The 20,564-nt window shown below is 41.3% G+C and overlaps 1 protein-coding gene across 6 annotated transcripts in view; it reads right to left on the bottom strand.

Annotated features, from left to right (window-relative positions):
• Positions 1 to 20,564, bottom strand: part of TENM4 (teneurin transmembrane protein 4) — a 1,206,236-nt gene that overhangs the window by 171,275 nt on the left and 1,014,397 nt on the right. For all 6 annotated transcript variants that reach the window (XM_072610720.1, XM_072610721.1, XM_072610718.1 and 3 more), the window contains one exon: positions 2,135 to 2,320. In XM_072610720.1, coding sequence (XP_072466821.1) covers positions 2,135 to 2,320 — 186 coding nt within the window. The remainder of the gene's footprint in view (positions 1 to 2,134; positions 2,321 to 20,564) is intronic.

Raw genomic sequence — 20,564 nt, 5'->3', positions numbered from 1 at the left:
TAACATTCCCCCTCCTCATCTCTCACTCCTGGCTTCCTTCAAGTTCCATCTAAAATCCCACCCAGGAGAAGCTTTTCCTGGTTTCCTTTAAGGCTTGGGCCTTCCCTCTATTAATTATCTCCAATTTATCCCATCTAGATCTTGTCTGTACATAGTTGTTCTTATGGTTTTTTTTCTATCAGATGAGACTCCTTAAGGGAAAAAATTTATCCCCCATCTCTTAGCTCGTGGCTAGCATATAGTAGGTACTTAATAAATGCCCACTGACCACCAATCTCTCAGGTGACTTCTGACTTCATCGGTCAATGTTCATAGGTTCTTTCCAGCTCTCACATTCTACATTCCAAGATCCCTTCTAACACCCAGGACAACACTCAATCTCAATTGTCTCTTAATGACTGTTTGCTTTTACAAATGAATGAATACTTCTGTAACTGTGCCTCCATCTAACTAGGAAAGTTAAAGGAGTAGGTGTGGGGCACATGAAGGAAGGGATCAGAGTGGAATGGGAGGCTGGATGTGCCATATATCCCTCTACTGTGCCTATCAAGAAGCCTTCAGCAGCACTTTGGAAGCTCAGAGTGAGTCCTGAGGTTGGTCACCATTGTAATTGGATGTGAAGGGTGCTGAGCTTGGGCCATCCTTGTCTTAGCTCTCAGAGGACAAGGACTGAAGCCCTGTTTGTCTTTTTATTTTCTTTAGCATGTAGGCTAGGGCACTGCACATAAGAGGTACTCAATAAATGTCTGTGTACATGCCTTATGCCTAGACTGTTAATTCCTTGAAGACAGGATCTGGCCTTATAGTCAAAAGACCTTATTCAAGGCCTCCTTACTCTCTGACCTAGGGAAAAAAAATCTTTTTAGGCTTTTGAAGAAAACACTTTCTAAACTATAAAACATGATTGAAATATGAGTTATTATCAGTCTTACCCTCTCCCCTCATGCCTAGCACAGTAGAGGACACAGATTAGGGTTATGGATAGGGACTTAAAACTGTGATTTGATTGATATAGGGAGATCCCTCTACTTGTGAAGCTTGCTCACTTAGCTCTAGAATGTTGCCTACAGGCACTGAGAGGCAGCCAGGTGATTCAGCAGCACCAGGCCTGAATTCCAACAATACCTCCAACACTTATCATCTGTATGTCTGGACCAGTCACTTCATGCCTCAGTTTCTTCAACTCTAAAATGGGGATAACAATAGCACCTATCTCTTAGGGTTGTTTGTTGTGAATACAAAATGAAATAACATTTGCAAAGTACTTTGCAAAATATAAAGTACTGTATAAGTGCTAACTCGAAATAGTTACAATTAAATACTAACGGACGTTAAGTGACATTTTTCACAGTTGCACAGTTAGTGTTTGTCAAAGGCAGGCCTTAAGTCCAGGTCTTTCTGGCTTTGAGGCCAGCTTTCTTCTCCTGCTGGAGTGCTTAGGAAATATCTGTAGGATTTACCTTTTACATTTGTTGAACTGAGTTAGTGTAGACCCAACCCCTTCCAATTAAATAGGAAGCCTCAACTCTTCAACTTGTAATCTGATCCTAGGTGAGAAAGAATTCTGTATACACGCTCCAGAAATGTTAGTAGGATTGAGTAGTAATAGCTTGTATTTCTGTTTCACAAAGTGCTTGACATGCCTAATCTCATTTGGTCTTCCCAACGACGCTCTGTGAGATACATATGGTGTCTATTATTAGCTCCATTTTTCAGGTAAGAAAGCCAAATCACAGAGAGTGTTTTCCCAGAGTCACAAAACCAGTGTCTGAGCTGGTACTGAAGTTCAGGGATGACTGCGACCCAAAGCTCTTCCTGTGATACCACAGTGCCTTGGTGAAGAGCATGATTGGGGATGGTAAGGGCCAGGAGAATTAGGGATATGTACTGCTGATTTAACTTTTTGATGATAATATGAAAAAGCTGGTGATGGCATCACTCAATGAAAGGACATTCCTGCTGAGTTCCCACATGAAAATAGAGGATGTCAGAAGTGAAATCCACAAGGAGAGGTATTCATGCTACACCACGTCACATAAACCCAATGCGACATGCTTCTTCTGCCTCCCCCTGCCTCCTCCCACCCCACCCCAGCCTAGCAAGGCCTTTAAGGTGGTTTTCCTTTCCCCCGTACCAATGGTGCAATGTTCTCCATTCCAGCCTGGGCTGCATTCACATTTGCCATCCCGGCAGGTCCCGTGCTCATTACAGCGAGGGTGACATGCCCTCTGATCACAGGTCGACCCCATCCAGCCATCCTCACAGCGACAGGTGCCTCCCACGCAGACTCCATGGCCTCCACAGTCTGACGCACAGATCTCTAGGGGATCAATCAAGAGATGGGGCAGGAAGGGGGTGGGGAGGAGAGGGATCGGGAGAAGACAGTGGGGGAAGGAAGAAATGAGAAAAAACCAACATCCACAGCGTTGCTCTCCAGAAAAGCAGTCACACTTTACTTCTTAGCACTACAGGAATGAAAGGAATCTCTTGGGGTGGCTAACACTAATCCCCTGGGACAATATAAATCCAAGGGGCAGCTGACTTTCCCTCTTTCTCCTCAATTTCCCTCACCCCTTTCTCTTTTCCAAATGGATAAGTCTGGCTCACTGAGCTTTTAGGTTTGCCAGTTCCAAGGGAGAAAGCCCTTTTGAACAGATGTAAGGAAAAGTCAAATTTAATTAAAAATTGGTTATATGGAAACAATCCAGAGATGATTCACTGATAATAAAGTTAAGTGATGTCAAAGTCTGTGTAACACATTTAACCAGGGGTTCTAGCTGCTGGGTTTCCTTTTCTAAACCTTGTCCTTGAAAGAGGGTAAAGGAGGGAAAGGGAGGGAGAAGTAGAGAAGAATTATTCCCATTTTACAGATGAGGAATGGGAGATTCAGCCAGGTTCTGAGATGAGAGCACATTGGTTAGGAAAAGGCAGAGCTGAGTCTTAAGCTCCATCTCCTGATCTACCACACTTATACTAATCACACTATCTTCTAAGAATATACAAAAAATTTTGCCTGGTCCATGATCTGGAACTGCTTTGATTCTTTTATCTTGGTACCCAAACCTGAAAACTCCTCTTTTCATCTGGGTTTTTCTACCTTACTTCCCCCTGCTCTGCTTTGTGGCAAGCAGGGCTACTGGCCACCTTCTTGTTCCACCCTCTCCTACCAACCATGATCACACAAGCCCTTCCTCATGCATGAAATACCTTCCTTCCACAAATCAGCTTTTGACATTCTGTTCTCCCTTCAATTAAAAGTACCTCACTTCAGGTGACATCTTCCCCAGACACAACCCTCCAAGGTGAAAGTGATCTCTCCCTCCCCAAGTTTTCTTCAGCCTTTTTTGCCTAACTTTTCATCTTTGCTGGGTTTATATTCTATGCTATTGCATAATTTAGTTTTGCACATGTTATATCTTTCAAATTCATAGATTCCTTGTACACAAGGTACGTTAGTACTTAGCAAGGCACTCTGTACCTAGGAAGGGTTTAATAAATCTGGTCAAATTGAGTTATGCCTCTGTGACACTCCTAATTTATCTTGAATAAAATTCTTTTTGACCCTTTAATAAAAAACAAGCCTGTCTTAGGCTCACATGACTCATTTTGGTGTAGATAGCCTACAGTCTATCTGGGCATTGAATAAAAATTTTATTTTTAAGTTAAGAGGATCTTATTAGAGGCAGCATGGAATAGTAGGAGAGTGCACAGGATTTGGAGTCAGGAGGGCTCAGGTTTAGATCTTACCTAAGACACAAGTTATGTGACCCTGGGCAAGTTATTGAACATCCTTGTTCCTCAACTTCCTCACCTGTAAAATGAGGTCTTTAGTCTAGATGACCTCTAAGATCCCTACCAAGCTCTAGGATCTTATGCTCTCTCTCATTGCCAGAGTGGGCTACTGCAACAAAGGAAAGAGACCTTATATCTTTTTAGTTTTCACTGGCATGATTTCTTTGGGCCTCAGTTTCCTCATCTGTAAATGAGAGTGTTGGACTTTGTGACCAGTGAGGTTCTTTCTGGCTATAAACTGTGATCCTATGGGTCATCCTCCTGGAAATGACAGCCAGACCCAGTAGGGTGGTAGAAAGGCCCTTGGCTGGAGAGGCGTAAACCACTTTCTAGGACTGGCTGTGTTAATCATGAGCTCTGTGACTTGGGGTTAGAAGAATTCTCTTCCTCTGAAATCTCACTGCACTTTGCACTTGTCACGTCCTCATCATAGTCTCTGTTAGTTGTGTACACATGTTATTTGTGCATATATTTTCTCCCCATCACCAACTGTCTTGACTTTTGCCCTGCCACTGACCTTCAATGATTCTAAAAGAGAAGTGAGGCTGATGACTTTGTGCAACTCTGCCTCACTTCAGTCCAATCCATCTAGGAGTCAAGATATTACTCTGTGATGTCACTAATTCTCCTCAAAAAATGAAGGATGAAATATAACAATAGCCCCTCTGTCATCTCCTTAAAAGACTCACCCTGGGAAAGTCACTTAACCTCTCGATACGCTGGGAAAGCCTCAATGACTCTAATTTGTAAAGGTGCTGACCTTGCACTAGTAGAAGGAATTTCCTCATCTGGGAGTTCTCTAGAGCAATGAAATTGGAGCATCAATCCCCTATCCAACTACAGGTCAGACCTTAAGGGCCTTTTCTGTGGGGCCTATATATAAAGCCCTAAGCACTGGGATTACAAAAAACGAAACAGAAACTAATGTTCTGTAGGGGTGAGTGATATTCTAAATGCCTTAGAGCCCCATGGTCCTACTGGTTCTATGACATGCATCCCAAAAGGTTTGTTTCTTCTGTATGCAGGTGTGCACTGTATCAACAGCTGTTCCAGGTCACAGGTACAATGAGCTTGTGCAGTTTTTGAGCTTCATTCAAGGCTTGGCCTGTTTGAATGCTTCACACGACTTTGAGTGAATCACTCTAAATTTGTTTATATCACTCCAATTAACAGAGTCCCACAAATGAGAACAGGTCAAAAATTTCTCCCAGGTGGAGAGACCTCTTTTCTCACAAGACTACTTTGCTCAGAGGTGAGGTGAAGGCTGCTGCGGATCTGCCCCCTGAGGAAAGTGATTATACATTTCCTGGCCCAAGGAAGAAGGGGAGGGGGGGGGTCTCCAGAGCTGAAAATGGCCTCTGTCCTTTCACACACAGGTCAAAATACTTGGGGCTCCCCTAAGACAAAGAAAGACGAACACCTAGGCTCTAGCTAGACCTCCCTCCTTCCTTTAGTCAATATTCTCTCTCCCCCTCCTTCTCTCTCTTTTCCTTTCTCCCTTTTACTCTTTCCTTCTTCCTTCTTCCTCTCCCTTTCCCCCCTCCTCCTCTCCTCTTTACTACATTCTAGATATAGGGACTCACAGGATGGCCCCAAGGGGCAGACCTGGTATTATCATCTACAAGTTCCAGGAAAGAAAGTGGGGGAAAGGGGTAATGCTCATTCATTTGCCTAGTTCCGGGTATTCTTTGGATGGCAGTTTATGGTGTCAAAAGCATCAGCAAATAGCACATCTGTTAAATGAGGTGTAAGCCTGCAGGCAGAATATTTTCTATTATCAAAAAAGTTGGCGTTCCCTTGTAACCAACCCTGCTCAAGAGACTTTAAATGGGGCCAGTTTTAATTTGGTTACCTGGTCTAGGAAGAACATTTTCACTTAGTTTTCTTAACTGGATGTTTTTGAGACAGCTGAGTGGCTCAGTGGATAGAGCACTGGATCCGGAATCAGGAAGACCTGAGTTCAAACTTGGCCTCAGACATTAGCTATATGACCTTGGGTAAGTCACTTAGCCTTTGTTTGCCTCAGTTTCCTCAACTGTAAAATCGGGATAATAATAGCCCCTACCCTCAGGGCCATTGTGAAACTCAAATGAGATATTTATCAAATGCTATGGAAACCTTAAAGTGCTATATAAATACTATTATTGTTGTAGCAAAAAATGTGTAGTGGCAGTATGGTCGAATGCAGGGGTCTTGAGGCCACATGTGGCCCTCTTGGTCCTCAAGAGCACCCCTTTGACTGAATCCAAACTTTGAATGTGGCCTTGAGGCCCTGATGGAAAGAGCACTAGATCTGGAATCAATAAATTTAAGTCCTGAGACCACTTACACTCCCTTTCCCAACAAAAGCTGCTGAGCTAAGCGCTTGATTATGCATCTGAGGCTATGAGAGGCTTTCTACTGGTATGTAGCCTTACAATAAATATAGTCTTCATTTCTTTGCTTCTGCTTTTTAGGCAAATCTGCATTATGTAAAGGTCCTTTCAGATTCTCTGTATTCATCATACTTGTTAGCTTTCATTGTATTACAGTATTCTCTTACATTAATGTACCACAATTTATTTAGACATTATGTTATAGCAGGACATTTACACTGTTTTCAGAAGCTTTGCAATTCCATATATTACTACCAAGGAAATCTTTGAAGAGCAAACTTTTGTTTGGTTTGGTTTTTTGTTAACCCATTCAGCATATATGCCCAAAAACAGAATCACCAAAATGAAGGATAAATGACTTTACTGCAGGTTAACAGATTGCCATTTAAAAAGATTCTAGTCGGTCAACAAGCATTTATTAAGCACCTACTCACTGTCAGGCATTGTACTGAGTGAGTGTCAGGAACATTAAAGAAAAAAAGGCACAAACTAGTCTCTGCTCTTAAGGAACTCACAGGCTGGTAGGAGAGACAGCATACAAACAACTATGTAGAAACAAGATACAGACAGGATAAATGGGGGGTAAACCCAGAGGATTTATAAATGCTTAATAAATGATGACTCATGGATGGATTCATGTGAAGGAGAAGTTCACTATCTCCAGATGCAAACCATTCCACTGTTGGACAGGTGGCTATGGGGATATTCTTTATACAGAGCTAAAATCTTTCTCCCTATATCTTCTACTGATTATTTTAAGTCCTGCCCTGAAGTACCAAATAAAACAAGGCTAGTTTTTCTGCCAAACAGCTACCTTTCATCATGAAGCAGAGAACAGAAAGAACTTGGTGGCCCTTTGGTCTCCTCCCTTCATCTTGTGGATAAGGAAACAAGAGTTCAGAGAGGAAAAGTAATGATCAAGATGGCGAGTCAAATTCAAATACAAATGATTCTGCTTGCCCCCAGGTGGGCTAACCTAATCTAACCTTCATTTTAGAGAAGGTTTTAGTAAGAAGCCAAGGGTTAAGTTACTGGGTAGCTGCTATCTGCATTGCTGGAAGGAGTTTCTGTACTTGGAGTTCCCTACACTTTGATGAAATCAAAGATCTCTATTTTAAAAAAACAGATGAAAATGAAAAGGAGTTTTAACTAGGAAGAAGGCAGAGATGGGGAGGAGAGACTTTTCAGGGAGATACTAGTATTCTTCATTCAAATGATCTGGTCTTTACTATGTCTCTCACTCAAATTACGTGGTCTTTACTTGTGTCTCTACCCTTTATCTGCCCTGGAGTAAGGGGTTGTTTCTGTCTTTTTACCCCTATCTCACAAGGCCTGTCCTGGCTCCTAGCATTTTCTCTTCCTATCCCCTATCCCTACAATACTCTCCTTCCTCATTTCTGACTCCTGACTTCCCTCAAGTCTCAGCTAATCTCCCACCTTCTTCATGAAGCCTTCCCCTAATGCTAGTACCTTCCCTCTGCTGATTATCTCTACTGTATATTGTTTTTATCTTGTTTATGCAAACCAGTATACAAAGAGTTATTTTCAGGTGGTGTCCCCATTACACCATAAACTCCTTGTAAGTAAGGGCTTTCCTTTGCCTTTCTTTAAACAGATGAAAGAAATTAATGCATTCTAGGCATCTGTAACTGTCTATCTTGTCAACAACCTGCACCTCTGCTAACTGCAGTGACTGTGGTGGAAGGAAACCAAACTGCGGCCCAGGGGCTAGAAGGTCCAGAAAACAGCAGCCAGTTGGCATTCTTTGCCTTTGTAATGAAACCCAGGGACCTCTTCTACCTCTGGCAGTGTTTTTGTTCTGAGATACTGTTGTATTCAAGCCAGATCCCAGCACAAAATTCAACCCTTCGGGTACATTCTCACATATGGTTTGGTTACACTACTAGTGAAGAGAGAAGAATCTTCCATCCAAATGTTTCTTTAAGTTTTCCGTTTTAATTCAGGGCATTCCTCTTGCCACTAGCCATTAAACTACCCTGAGGACATCTGCTCCCTACATTAGAACTTTACAAGCTAGGGTTCCCTCCCCTATTCCAGGCTTTAATGGTTGAGGTCTGATGGGGAGTAGCCTTCATGTTTATGGGGTGCTAATAGAAAAGATCAAACCCCGTTGGGGTCTTGGTTTTCATTAAACAGATGGGTCTTTCTGGCTGCCTAGGTGGAGAAGCAGCAACCTGAAGAGAGGGGGGGGACCTGGGATCAGAGAATCATAGAGAATAGTCCAATGTATGATGTTCAAACTAGAAGTGTCCTTACTGCATTAGGATAGAGAACACAGAAGGTTAGAACTGGAAGGTGCTAGAAAGCTCACCTATTTGTATCACCTTGTTTTACAGAAAGGGATTATGAGTCCCAGAGAAGGTAAGTTATAGTCAAGTTACAGAGTAAGAAGCAGTGTTAACATCTCTGGTTCACTTTCTTTTGATATTCATATTCAGAGTATTCATATATACCATTGAGGTTGCTAGTTTTAATTTTCATACTCTTCATAGATGCTATGTCCAGTTTACTATTTTTGGAGAATTTCTAGGCCTCTCCACCGATGCTCTCATGTGCAATGTTCATTTGCCCCATTTGACTCATTCTGTACAATTCTTCATCTCCTAAATGTTTGCTTTTTCCCTCCTGAAGAAACCTCCACCTTGGAGTCCTCTCTGCTATTTGGACACTTCCTACCCTGGACCAATATTTTTTTTTAAACATATTTCCACATTAATCATGTTGTAAAGAAGAATTAGAACCACAGAGAAAAACCACATGAAAGAAGAAATAAAAAAAAATTGAGAAAATTGTATGCTACCATATCTGCATTCAGACTCCATGGTTCTTTCTCTGGATGTGGATAGCATTTTCCATCTCAAGTCCTTTGGAATTGTCTTAGATTCTTGTATTGCTAAGAGTTAAGTGTATTAAAATTGAGGACCATTATTTCTTGAGATTCCTTCACCCTTGTCCGAACTGATTCTCCATTTCCTCATCTACAGCTTTGCCCCAACTAGGGTACCTTTCTATCCCTCTTCTCTGTCATTTCTAGGTCCCATTTATGTGTTCTCTTCCCTTATTAAAATGTAAACTCTTGGAAAGTAGAAGCTATCTTGATTGTTTTACTTCATTTGTATCTCCTGCATTAAAGTACTACTTTTGTGGGCCTCCGTTTCCCCACCTGCAAGATGAGGGTTTGAAAAGAATGACCTCTAGGGTTCCTCACAGTTCTAAACCCAAGTATCCTACATAAAACCTGATAACAATATCTATGTTACACAAATGTAAGTTATGACTTTCATAAGTGTAGGATTTCCCCACTGTAGGGCCACATTCTTATAGATCTTGATGTAGCTGTCTTTTTTTTTTTTTGGCCAAAAGATAAAAACCCCTTTTCTTAAAACATGAGGGCTCCTTAGCTGGATTTCCTCTGTAAATATTTTCAAAATCATTATCAAAACCATGGTGGCAGAAGAATGTTGAAAGCAGGTGGACCAGGCTGTCTGTTGACCATGCATTCGCTGCATGAATTTAACTCAGGACTTCACAAGAACTTTGAAGTTTTTTTATTTTTTTAAACCACAGACTTGACAAGTTTGCTTCTGATCTGGGAGCCAGATGAATTTTTCCACTTTCAAGGAAAGAAAAACAACACAAGGGGAAAAAAGGCATAATGTTCTCACCCTCAAGTTGTGACTGTAATTAATGTAACCTAAGGGTATACAGAAGGGCCTTGAAGAGTCCTCTGGAAAGACTCAGAGAGTGAGACTCAACACATCTGGCCAATTTACTGCCTAAACCATATGGAAATTTTCCTTCTGACACTAAATAGCTGGGTATGTTATATGACCTCTCTGAGCTTTAGTCTGTTCATCTGTAAAATGGGGATGAAAAAAATGTCTATGGTAGTCATTTCACAGAACAGTTAAGAAGATCTAATGAGACCATGTGACCATCTTCATTCTCTATATAGCCCCCAACTCCTTTTACATTCCACATCTAGCCTGGGAACAAAGATTAGACAATGACACCATTGTTCTAAGATTCCACTTAGCCCTTCCATGCTTTCCTTGACCCAAATATCCCTCACTGGCCACTACTACAGTATATGCACGATCTCCTGCTAATAGTATACAAGCTTCTGGAGGGAAGCCACTGTCTTGCTTTTTCAATTTGTATCCTCAGTGCTCAGCACTATGCCTGGCTTACAATAAATGCTTAATAGATATTTTTCATTCATTCACAGATATCGTTGATTGTTATATGCAAAGGCAGGAGCCTCCATGGCCAGCAGATCTTTCAGCAATATTCCTTAATTATATATAAGGCTCTATCTAGAATGTTGGGAATACAGATGATTAAGACAAATAATGTTAATTCAAGGGAGTGAAGTAACAAGTGGGTAGGAAATTGCTCTGAGGACTCTAAGAAGGGAAAGAACACACATATATCTAGCCGAGATCTGGGAGGATGGAAAACTTCATGGAAGAGGGAGGTCTAGAATATTTCAAATATGGCTGAGAAGGTAGGTAGTATCAGACTGTGGATAGACTTGAATGCCAATATAAGGAATTTGAAACTGACCTTATAGGATTTTGAACTAGGCAGGGACATGATTGGAGTGATACATTAGGCCCAATGCGCAAAAATTCCAGTGAGGCATCGTGGTTTAACAGAAGAAAGAACTTTCAGACCCTCAGAAGTGTCCCCAAAAGGAACAGACTTCTTTAGGAGACAGTGAGTTCCCCTAGAGATAGCTAGACTTGTCAAGGATACTGTACCTGCACACATATAAGCTGGCAATGAGCTCTTAGGCCCCTTTCAACCCCAAGTCTAGGATCTGAATATTAATAATACCTCTCATGTGTATAGTACAGAGTCTGCAAAATGCTTTATATACATTATCTCCTCTGAACTCCCTTACTAGGGAGGCAGTGTAATATGGTGGAAAGGGCATGGGATTAGGAACCAGAGGAACTGGCTATGAATCCTATCTCTACCTGTGTGATCTTGGACAAATTATTCATTTTTCTGGGACTTGGTTTCTTTGTCTGTAAAAGGGGTGGGGCTTGGGTTTAATAACCTCTAAGGTGACCCTGAGAAAGTTACTTAACTCTTGTTTGCCTCAGTTTCCTCATCTGTAAAATGAATTGGAGAAGAAAATGACAAAATCACTCCAGTATCTTTGGCAAGAAAACCCCAAATGGACTATTATGGAAGTCTTTTGCAGACTATTATGGAAGTCTTTTGCAAAATGACACATATATAGCCTGTATTGAATTGCTTGCCTTCACAGTGGGGATGGGTGGGGAGGGAGGGAGGGAGAGAAGTTGGAATTCAAAGTACTAGAAATGAATGTTGAGAATTGTTATTGCATATAACTGAGAAATAAGAAATAAGGGTAATGGGGTATAGAAATTTATCTTGCCCTACAAGGAAAGAGAGAAGATGGGGATAAGAGAAGGGTGGGATGTGATAGAAGGGAGGGCACATTGAGGGAAGGGGTAATCAGAATGCAAGGGGTTATGCTATGGGGGAGGGGAGAGATGAGGAGAAAATTTGGAACTCAAAATTTTGTGGAAATGAATGTTGAAATCTAAAAATAAATTTAAAAAACTATTTCAAAAAAAAAAAAAGAAAATCCAAAATGGAGCCATGAAGAGTCAGATACAAGTGAAACATTGAACAACAACAAAGAACCCTTCTAGAGCTAAAGCTATGTTTCTGTGACCCTCACAACAATTCTAAATTGCCCAGATCACACATTTAGTGAATGTCTGAGGTAGGATCCAAACCCAGGCTGACTGTCAGTTTAGACTCTCCACCATACCATGCTGCAGTAACAGGTAAGGGGCTTCAGCACATTCATTGACTGTAGGGGTAAGGGTGACAGGAAAGTAGGGAGGCTGAGCCTCCTGGCTAAATGAACACTGCAGGATATACAAAAAAAAAAAAGTCTTCCTACTTCTTCACAGCAGACGCTAATCACCCCACAAGCACTTATGAAGTCCGTGGTCTATTAAGGCAATGTTTTAATTCGTCTGGACTTATTTTCACCATCCTGTTCATTAAAAACGTTGGTAGGAGAAGGAGTCACTGCTCCCATATGGGAAGGAGATCTGCATAATTTTCCCATCAAATCACTTCCACTTGTGAAGATGCCCTGAACTTGACCTGGTGGAGACACAAGGCCGACAGCCAAGAGAGAGCCCCACAACTTGAAGAGAGCTAATGCAGATGGAAATTGTTTCTAAAATTCATGAGGAGGGAAGGCAGAGACGGGGCCGCATTTCTCCTCGGTTGAATCTTTTAATGATTCGGAATTTGGTGCTCAAATGTTAGATCTGGTGAAACTATTCTGTACCTCTCAGGGCTGAGGGCACACAGAATGACATTGAGAAACTTTAAAAGGCAGTCGGAATCCTGGCTTTACTGCTTGTTAGGAAGGTGACTGGAATCAGGTTAAAAGCCCACCTCTGCTCCTTCCAACCAGGTCATCTCAGAAAGTTGAATAACATTCCAGGGACTTAGTGTTTTTCACTTGTGAAATAAGAGGCGAGAGGCTGGGGTTCTCCACCTATTTTGTGCCATGGATGTCTTTGGCAATCAAGTGAACCCCTTTTCAGAATTATTCTTATTACCGTTATTATTTTTTGAGATGCAATTCAGGTTAAGTAACTTGCCCAAGGTCACACAGCTAGTAAGTTAGAATTTGAACTCAGGTCCTCCTGCTTCCAAGGCTGGTGCTCTATCCACTATGCCACCTAGCTGCCCTCCAGAATTATAAATAAAATACAAAAGATGGCAAAAGAAACCAGTTATATTTAAATAAAGATGTAACTATTTTCTGTGTCAGATTCATGGACCCTCTTGCATTCCGTCTACAAGCTTAGGTTAAGAACTCCTGGACTGGATAATTTTTGAAGTCCCTCTCAGGGCTAAATACTCTAGGTAGCCTCAGTTTCCTCCTGTATAAAATGGGGATATTATAATTCTTGGATGATGTGCTTCACAGGACAGCTGCAAGGGAAGCACTCAGCAGACTTTAAAATGTTAAATAAAGGCGAGATATTGTTATGCTTTTACATATGATTTTCTGTAGGATTTCATGTTTCATAGGCAGCTCCTAGAGAGTTGGCTATGATGGCATCCTCTCTGTACTCTTTGAGTGTGAAGAATCTGCATGAACCTTGCCACTGAACAGGCCAAGACACCCAGAGAAACGACAGGATAATGAGATGGGTGGTCAAGAGATTGTCTCATGGGAAGACATGATGGAATGAAGGTCTCTCTTCCTTTAGTGACTACTACCTACTGTTCTCTAATTGTTTCAGATTTATCTTTGCTTCCCCAAGCAGACCACTGGCTGCTTGAGTAGAGGGTTTGAGTCTTAGACAGTTTTGTGTTCTAATGCAGTAAAGTAAAGCATAGTAGGTACTCCGTATCACTCTGCCTATTAGACTGTAAGTTCCATGATGGTCTTATGGTACTGGTATTTACATCTACAATGTCCAATACATAAGCTAAGTGCTTATTAATAGATTTATCCTCATTCATTCATTCATTCATTCAATAACTTCTTAACTAAAGAAGCAATGTGGCATATTTTAGGAAGACCTGAGTTCAAAACTGCCACAGATACTTACTGACTGTGTAACCCTGGGCAAGTCACTCCACTTCTCTCTGCTTCAGTTTCCTCATCTGTAAAATGAGGATGATAATGGCACTTATCTCCTGAGGTTGCCATGAGAATAAGATGAGGTAAAACTTTTAAAGTGCTTTACGAGTTTTAAAGTGTTTTGTAAATGCCAAATATTATTATTATTTTTATTTTTATTTGGAGTCAGGAAGACTTGACGTTAGATTCTTTTGCTTAACCATAAGCTAGTAAATTCACATGTCTCCATCGCTTCATCTGTAAAATCATGACAACAAAAATCCCTGTAGTACCTACCTCACAGGGTTATTGTAAGATTTGGATACCAAGTTCAATACATGTGGACTGATGGATGGGTGTGCTATGCCAACCTTAAAGTGCTACATGCAGATCTGTTCTTATGTTTGCCATCTCCAGAAAACAACCCTAGGAAGGAGATGAAGAGCAAAGGCTGGGTGAGGATGGTCAGTATCAAGAGGAAGGGGCATGAATAAAGGATTCTCCTCTCTGAGAAGCAACGGGGGAGAGAAGGGTAGTTGTTGGCCTTGGAAGTTCCTAATGTGGCTTTGAACTCTGATTCCACTATTTCTCAGCTCAGTGACTGTGGGCAAGCTACTTCACCCCATTTGGTCTCCATTCAACACTGGGAAACTGAGCATAGAAATACTGACCTGTGGACGGATATATCAGGACTACCGTGGAAAGCAGATGGAGATTCTCACAACATATGCTATCTGGTGCATCTCTGATGTGCTTATCACACAAAATTGTCCCCCATGGTTACCTGTGACCCTGTCTTAGCATCCTCTGCTACTACAGGGATGCTCTCTGGGGGACAGGGAAGGGCAGTGAGGGCTGTTTTTTCTATACTTTCCTTTTCCCCAGTGCTGACCACTGCTATTGGTACATAGCAAGTGTTTAAAAAACTGCTTGCTGAATGAATGATAACCACCCCATTTACCTCCCAGGCCTATTAGGAATAGGTTAGAAGGGATCTTAGCCCATGGAATACTCTATCTGAAAGGGAACTTAGCACGCAGAATGTCAGCGATGGAAGGGAGCTTTATATATGTTATCTTATTTGTTTTCCTTATTAAGGGAACCAAGAGAGAGAACTACTTCAGATTAGGAGTCAGAGGACCTGACCTTGAATTCTAATTCTGCCACTTGCTACCCATGTGACTCTTGGTAAGTCATGTAAGGTCTCTAGACCTCAGCTCCCTTTCCTGTAAAATGAGGGGGAGGGGTTGGACTCAATGACTTTGAAGACCCTTTGAAGCTCTAATCTATCATATTAAGACCCTCACAATAACTCTATTTTTAGATTATCCCCAATTTCCAGGGGAACAAACTGAAGCTAGTAAAAGATGATACACTAGCAAGTGTAGATCGTGTAGTATGGCCACCTCATTTTAGAAAAAAATAAACTGAGTCACAGGCCATATTCCCAGAGTCCTGTGCTATAGGGTTTTTTTGTTAGTCTGCCAGTACAATTCCAAGGGTGACTGATTTAAGTACCTCTTGAAACCTGCATATTCCCCAGGTTAGCATTTGTGGAATATTCCTTTTCTCCTCTTCCTCTCACCTCCCCCAGGACTGGTGTAGAGCGTAGGGCTGGGGGAAGCGGCAGGAATGAGAAGGAAAGTGCCCAAAGCCAAGCAAAGCAATGAAGATCACTTAGGCACTAAGGAAAACCCAGAATGATCTTCCCATGTGATGGAATTTCTGTCTATGTTGTTAGAGTGTCAGACCTTGCCATGAAACTTTCTTCTGAGGGTACAAAGCTAATTAACCTTTCAGTCACACTACCTTTTAACTCATCTAACAGTGCCCAGAAACCTTTCAAACCAATCAGCAAAGAGGACTCTAGCACACTGGCGCTCGGTACCCTCACCCCTGCCCTGATTGAGAGTCTTTAAAAAGCATGTCACCCCGGGAGCTCCTGGGTAATGCTAATGCTTGTATAACCTACGTATAACCTATGCTAATACACTTAATTTGAGGCCATATTACTTTTCAATTAGAATGACTCTTCTAAGGACCAAATTCCCTAACCCAGTACTAAAGAGAGCCTGTGTGTCTGTTACTTAAAATGTGATAGGAATAGTGAAGAGGGAATCTTGGTCTGGAAGTTAGGGGATCTGGTCTGCCCACCGGGCTAGTCACAACATTCATGGACCTCAAATCTTCTATCAAAAAGCTCCAGGATGTTCTGATCCTGTTAAGCATCTCTTGGTGGTCCAGGGCTGGATTACAGTCAAGAGCCCAATCAGGTGAAAGAAAGACAGTGGTCACCACAGGTACGTATGTGTATGTATACATACACTAGCCCATGTCTGCCCCAGCTAGTGAGATGCAGATGGAGAATTTGAACCCAGAACTGGACACTTACAAACTGGGTGGCTTTTCCTGGGTGAGCCACTTAACCTCTCTATTCTTCAGCTTCCTCATCTATAAAATGACTTGGATTCAATGGCTTCAAATCAATTATCTGTTGGCACGTTCCCAGGGCAGGTACAGACTGAATGACTGAGAAAGTACAGGGCAGGTAAAAACAGGATTACTATGGAAGAACTGAGAAGGAAACAAGCACTTTGGGCTGGGGGCATCAGGGAAGGCTGCATGAAAGAGGTGGTACCCAAGATGGACTTTGAAAAAATGGAACTATTTCAGAAACAGAAATGTGGTGAGGAGACCATTTTAGGAATGAACATCATAGTGTACAAAGATACAGGATTTGAAAGCAAAGAATGAGATCTGAGGATAATTATTAGTCTGGTTGGGCAGCTAGAGTACCAGTCCTGAAGTCAGGAAGACTCATTTTCCTGAGTTCAAATCTGACCTCAGACACTTATTATCTATGTGACTCTGGGCAAGTCACTTAACCTTGTTTGCCTCAGTTTCCTTATCATAAAAATGAGCTGGAGAAGGAAATGGTAAATTAATCTAGTATCCTTGCCAAGAAAACCCCAAATGGGGTCATGAAGAGTCAAGCAAAAATGAAATAATTAAATAACAACAAATTAGTCTTATTTGCCAATTACAAGAAACATGACGGAAAGTAACGAGAAATAAGGCTCAAAAGATTAGCTGGAGCAAGATTAGGGAGGTTCTTGAATGCCAAGATCTAGACTTTATCTTTCATCCTACAATCAATGTGGAAAGGAGAGATTGTAGGATGTCGTGGATGTTGAAACAATATTTGGTTAAAAAAAAAAAAGAGAAGACAAAAGAGAAAGAGAAGGGACATTTATGTATAGGTCTCTTTATTTTTCTTCCTCTCCCCTATTTCCTCCCTTCTCTGATTCCACCAGAAAGGCTGACCATCACATTGTGTCTACGTCCGTCTACTCTGCCACGTCACTTGTACATTCCCTTTTTGTCTCTTTTTCTCTTCTTGTCCTCTTTCACTTTCTCCTCCTCCTCCTTTATGCCAGTGTCAATCTCCGTTATTTATTATTCTGAACTTTGATATTAAACTGTCATTTGCTGTCCGGGAGCAGTGCATGAAATGTCAAACCTCAATGGATGTTATTCCTGGGACGCAGTTTTATCTTCCTCCTGCCCCCTCCCCCAAATGTATCTCATATAAATATCCCAACCTGATAGATTAGGTTTTTCCTTTGATGTTTAATTGGATCTTGGTGCTTTCTCGGATGAGAATCTAAAGCTTCCCAAGAAGTAACAATTCTTTCTGCATAAATAAGGCTCATGCAGGGGTGGGTGCTTGGTACAGAATCTAATTTTCTCTCCCATCCATGAATATAAGACAATTTCTGTGGCATGAAAGCATCTCGCTCAGTCTTTCTGTCATTAATAAGAATTAAATTCTGTTCCCTCAAATTTAAATGTAATTATGTTTTGCCTCGTAAATAAAATTGAATTAGCATTTTTAAAACTTAGCATGAATGCAGCTACTACATTGAAAGTTTTTTTTTTTTTAACCCTGTTACTCCCTGAACTAGGTCTTTTTTTTTAATTATCAGTCACTGAGTATTCTTATGCTGTTGGTCAGGAAGCAATGTAAAAATAGATTTCCCAGCTTTTCAGACACGTACTACTGCTATTACTCAGAGGCAGCAGGAGACTGTGTCAAGAGCTCTACAGACTCGGAGTCAGAAGGTTTTGAGTCCAGCTTTGCAATTTCCTAACCATAAGTCTATGGGAGAAACCTCCCAACCAGTAAAAGGAGAATAATATTTGCACTGCCTACCTCATAAGGTTTTCATGAGGAAAGTCCATTATAAATATAACATGCTATCGTGATGCAAACTATTTTCTTTATAAACTCTCTAAGTCTGTTTTTCTTAGAAAAGGAGAAAGACAAAGGATACTTTCACAACCTTCCCTGAACTGGATTATCCTGAAGTTTAGATGAGATAACGATATAGAATATTACATACATACAAGTGATTTTATCATGGCTTGTGGGTTTTTTTGTGGGGGGGAGAAAGAAAGGAGGACGTTGGTATTAGAACTGAGTCGACTTGGCAACTGGTTGGTAGGAGAGGTGATGGAGAAGGGACTTGAAGGTGTCCCTAAGGTTGGGAACCTGAATGCCTAGAAGAAGAATGATGATCTGCACAGAAATGGCAAGGTTAGGAAAGTGGAGTAGGGTTCAGTGCAAAAACCTATGAGGTCTCTTTGGAGATTTGCTGAATTTGAGATGCCTATAAGGATATCAGATTTGAAATGTCTCGTGGGGAGTTGGTAATGCAGGACTGGAGCTCAAGGGAGAGACTAGGGTGTGCGTGTGTGTGTGTGTGTGTGTGTGTGTGTGAGTGTGAGAGAGAGAGAGAGACAGAGACAGAGACAAAGAGAGTATGTGTGTGAGAGAGACAAAGAATGAGAAACTGTGTGTGAGATTGTGTGTGTGTGAGAGAGTCGGTCATCTTCACAGAGATAATAACTGAATTTATAGGGGGTGATGAGATTCCCAAGACATTGAAGAGGAAGAAGAGGGCAAAGTCTGAAGCCCCAAGGGACATCCACACATGAAGAATACCACACCAAGGATATGAATGATGAACCAACAAAGGAAACTGACATACAGAGGAAGAACCAGGAAAGAACAATGCCCTAAGAGGTGGCAACAGGAGAAATATAGGAAAATATATTAATCACAATAATTAATAAGAAAAATAAGAATTGTAAAAAGGCTACTAGATTTGACAATTAAGAGATCACTGTTAATTTTGGAAAGAGCAGTGCCAGGTGAATAATGAGGTCCAAAGCCAGACTGCAAGGGACTGAGAAGTGAGAGGAGAGAAAAAGGAGGATCCAAGGATAGATAGCTTTTTCCAGGAGTTTAGCTGTAAAAGAGAGACGAGATAAAGGATGAAAACATAAGGGGATGGCATGGTGAATTAAAGGTTCTTTTTAAGGATAGGAGAGATGATCATATTTGTAGGAAGCAAAGAAAGAACCAACAGAGAAGAAAAGATTGGAAATAAGGGTGAAAGGTGTCTTTGTTGGAGTAATTCCCTGGAGCTCTGACATTTTATAGTCTAAGGCCTTTTTCAGCCTTAATTGTCCAGGAACCTAAGGTTCTGGCTCCCTGTCCAGGATTATTTCTACCACACTGCATGTATACTTAGAAAGGTTGGTTTCTGGTTAATTTCCTGTTTCATAGAATCGTAGAATCTTTGATCTGACCTGAAGCATAAATCCCTTCAAGAGTATCCTCAGCAGATGATCTCCTAGGCCAGGCCCTGTTTGCAGATGCACCACAATGAGAATCTCACTACAGCATCTCAGAGGGTCTTCACATTGGTTACAGGATGACAGAATTCAGAGTTGGGAGGAATGCCAGTGGTCAACCGTCTCCCCTCTCCCCAGATTAAAGAAAAAGAAACAAAAAACCTGACATTTAGAGAAGTAGATTTGACTTTCCCAAGGTTACACAGGAAGTCAGTTCCAGGGATTGCCTTCTTCCTACTCTGTATGCACCACTTATGTACCCATTAGTTTACAAGCTATCTTCTCTATTAGAATATAAGTTCCTTGAGGGCAAGGGCTGTTTTTGTGTTTTTGCCTTTCTTTATATCCCCAGAGCTTAGCACTGTGCTTAGCCCACAATCATCATTTAATAAATGTGTGTTGACTGTTTTGAACCCTAGATCTATATCTCCAAATGCAGCACTGTTTTCATTCTATGTGCAGAGAAAAATAATTAGAGGCTAAGGAGTCCTCTAAAACCAAGTCCATTCTTAGACTATTATTCCTCTAGTCTGAGTGCACTGATTTCCTCTTCACCTCTGCCTCTTAGAATTCCTAGTTTACCTTAAACCTTAATTCAAGCATCACTTCTTTCATGGGGCCTTTCCTCATTCCTCTGGTCTTCCAGTTAATGCCTCTTTCCCCAAATTATCTTGGAGTTACTCACCATGTATTTTGTATATACTGATAGTTAGGTGGCACAATGGATAGATCAGTGGACCTGAAGTCAGGAAGCCCAGAAATCAAATCTAGCTTCAGATAATTACTAGTTGTGTGACCCTGGTCATTTATCTTCTGTCTGCCTTAGTTTCCTCAACTGTAAAACAGTGTGAATAATAGCACCTACCTCCCAGGGTAGCTGTGATTCTCAAATGAGATGTATTTGTAAAGTATAAACCTTAAAGGATCACATTAATATAACTACCACCACTACCATTACTACTTCTACTTATATGTGAACATGCTGTTTCTCTGGATAGATCTATAAGCTCTCTGAAGATAGAGACTGCTTCATTTTT

The sequence above is a fragment of the Notamacropus eugenii genome, chromosome 5, assembly GCF_028372415.1.
Source record: "Notamacropus eugenii isolate mMacEug1 chromosome 5, mMacEug1.pri_v2, whole genome shotgun sequence".
Classification (NCBI taxonomy): Eukaryota; Metazoa; Chordata; class Mammalia; order Diprotodontia; family Macropodidae; genus Notamacropus; species Notamacropus eugenii.
Note: the sequence above shows the minus strand (reverse complement) of the source record. Positions and strands in the feature narration are given on the sequence as shown.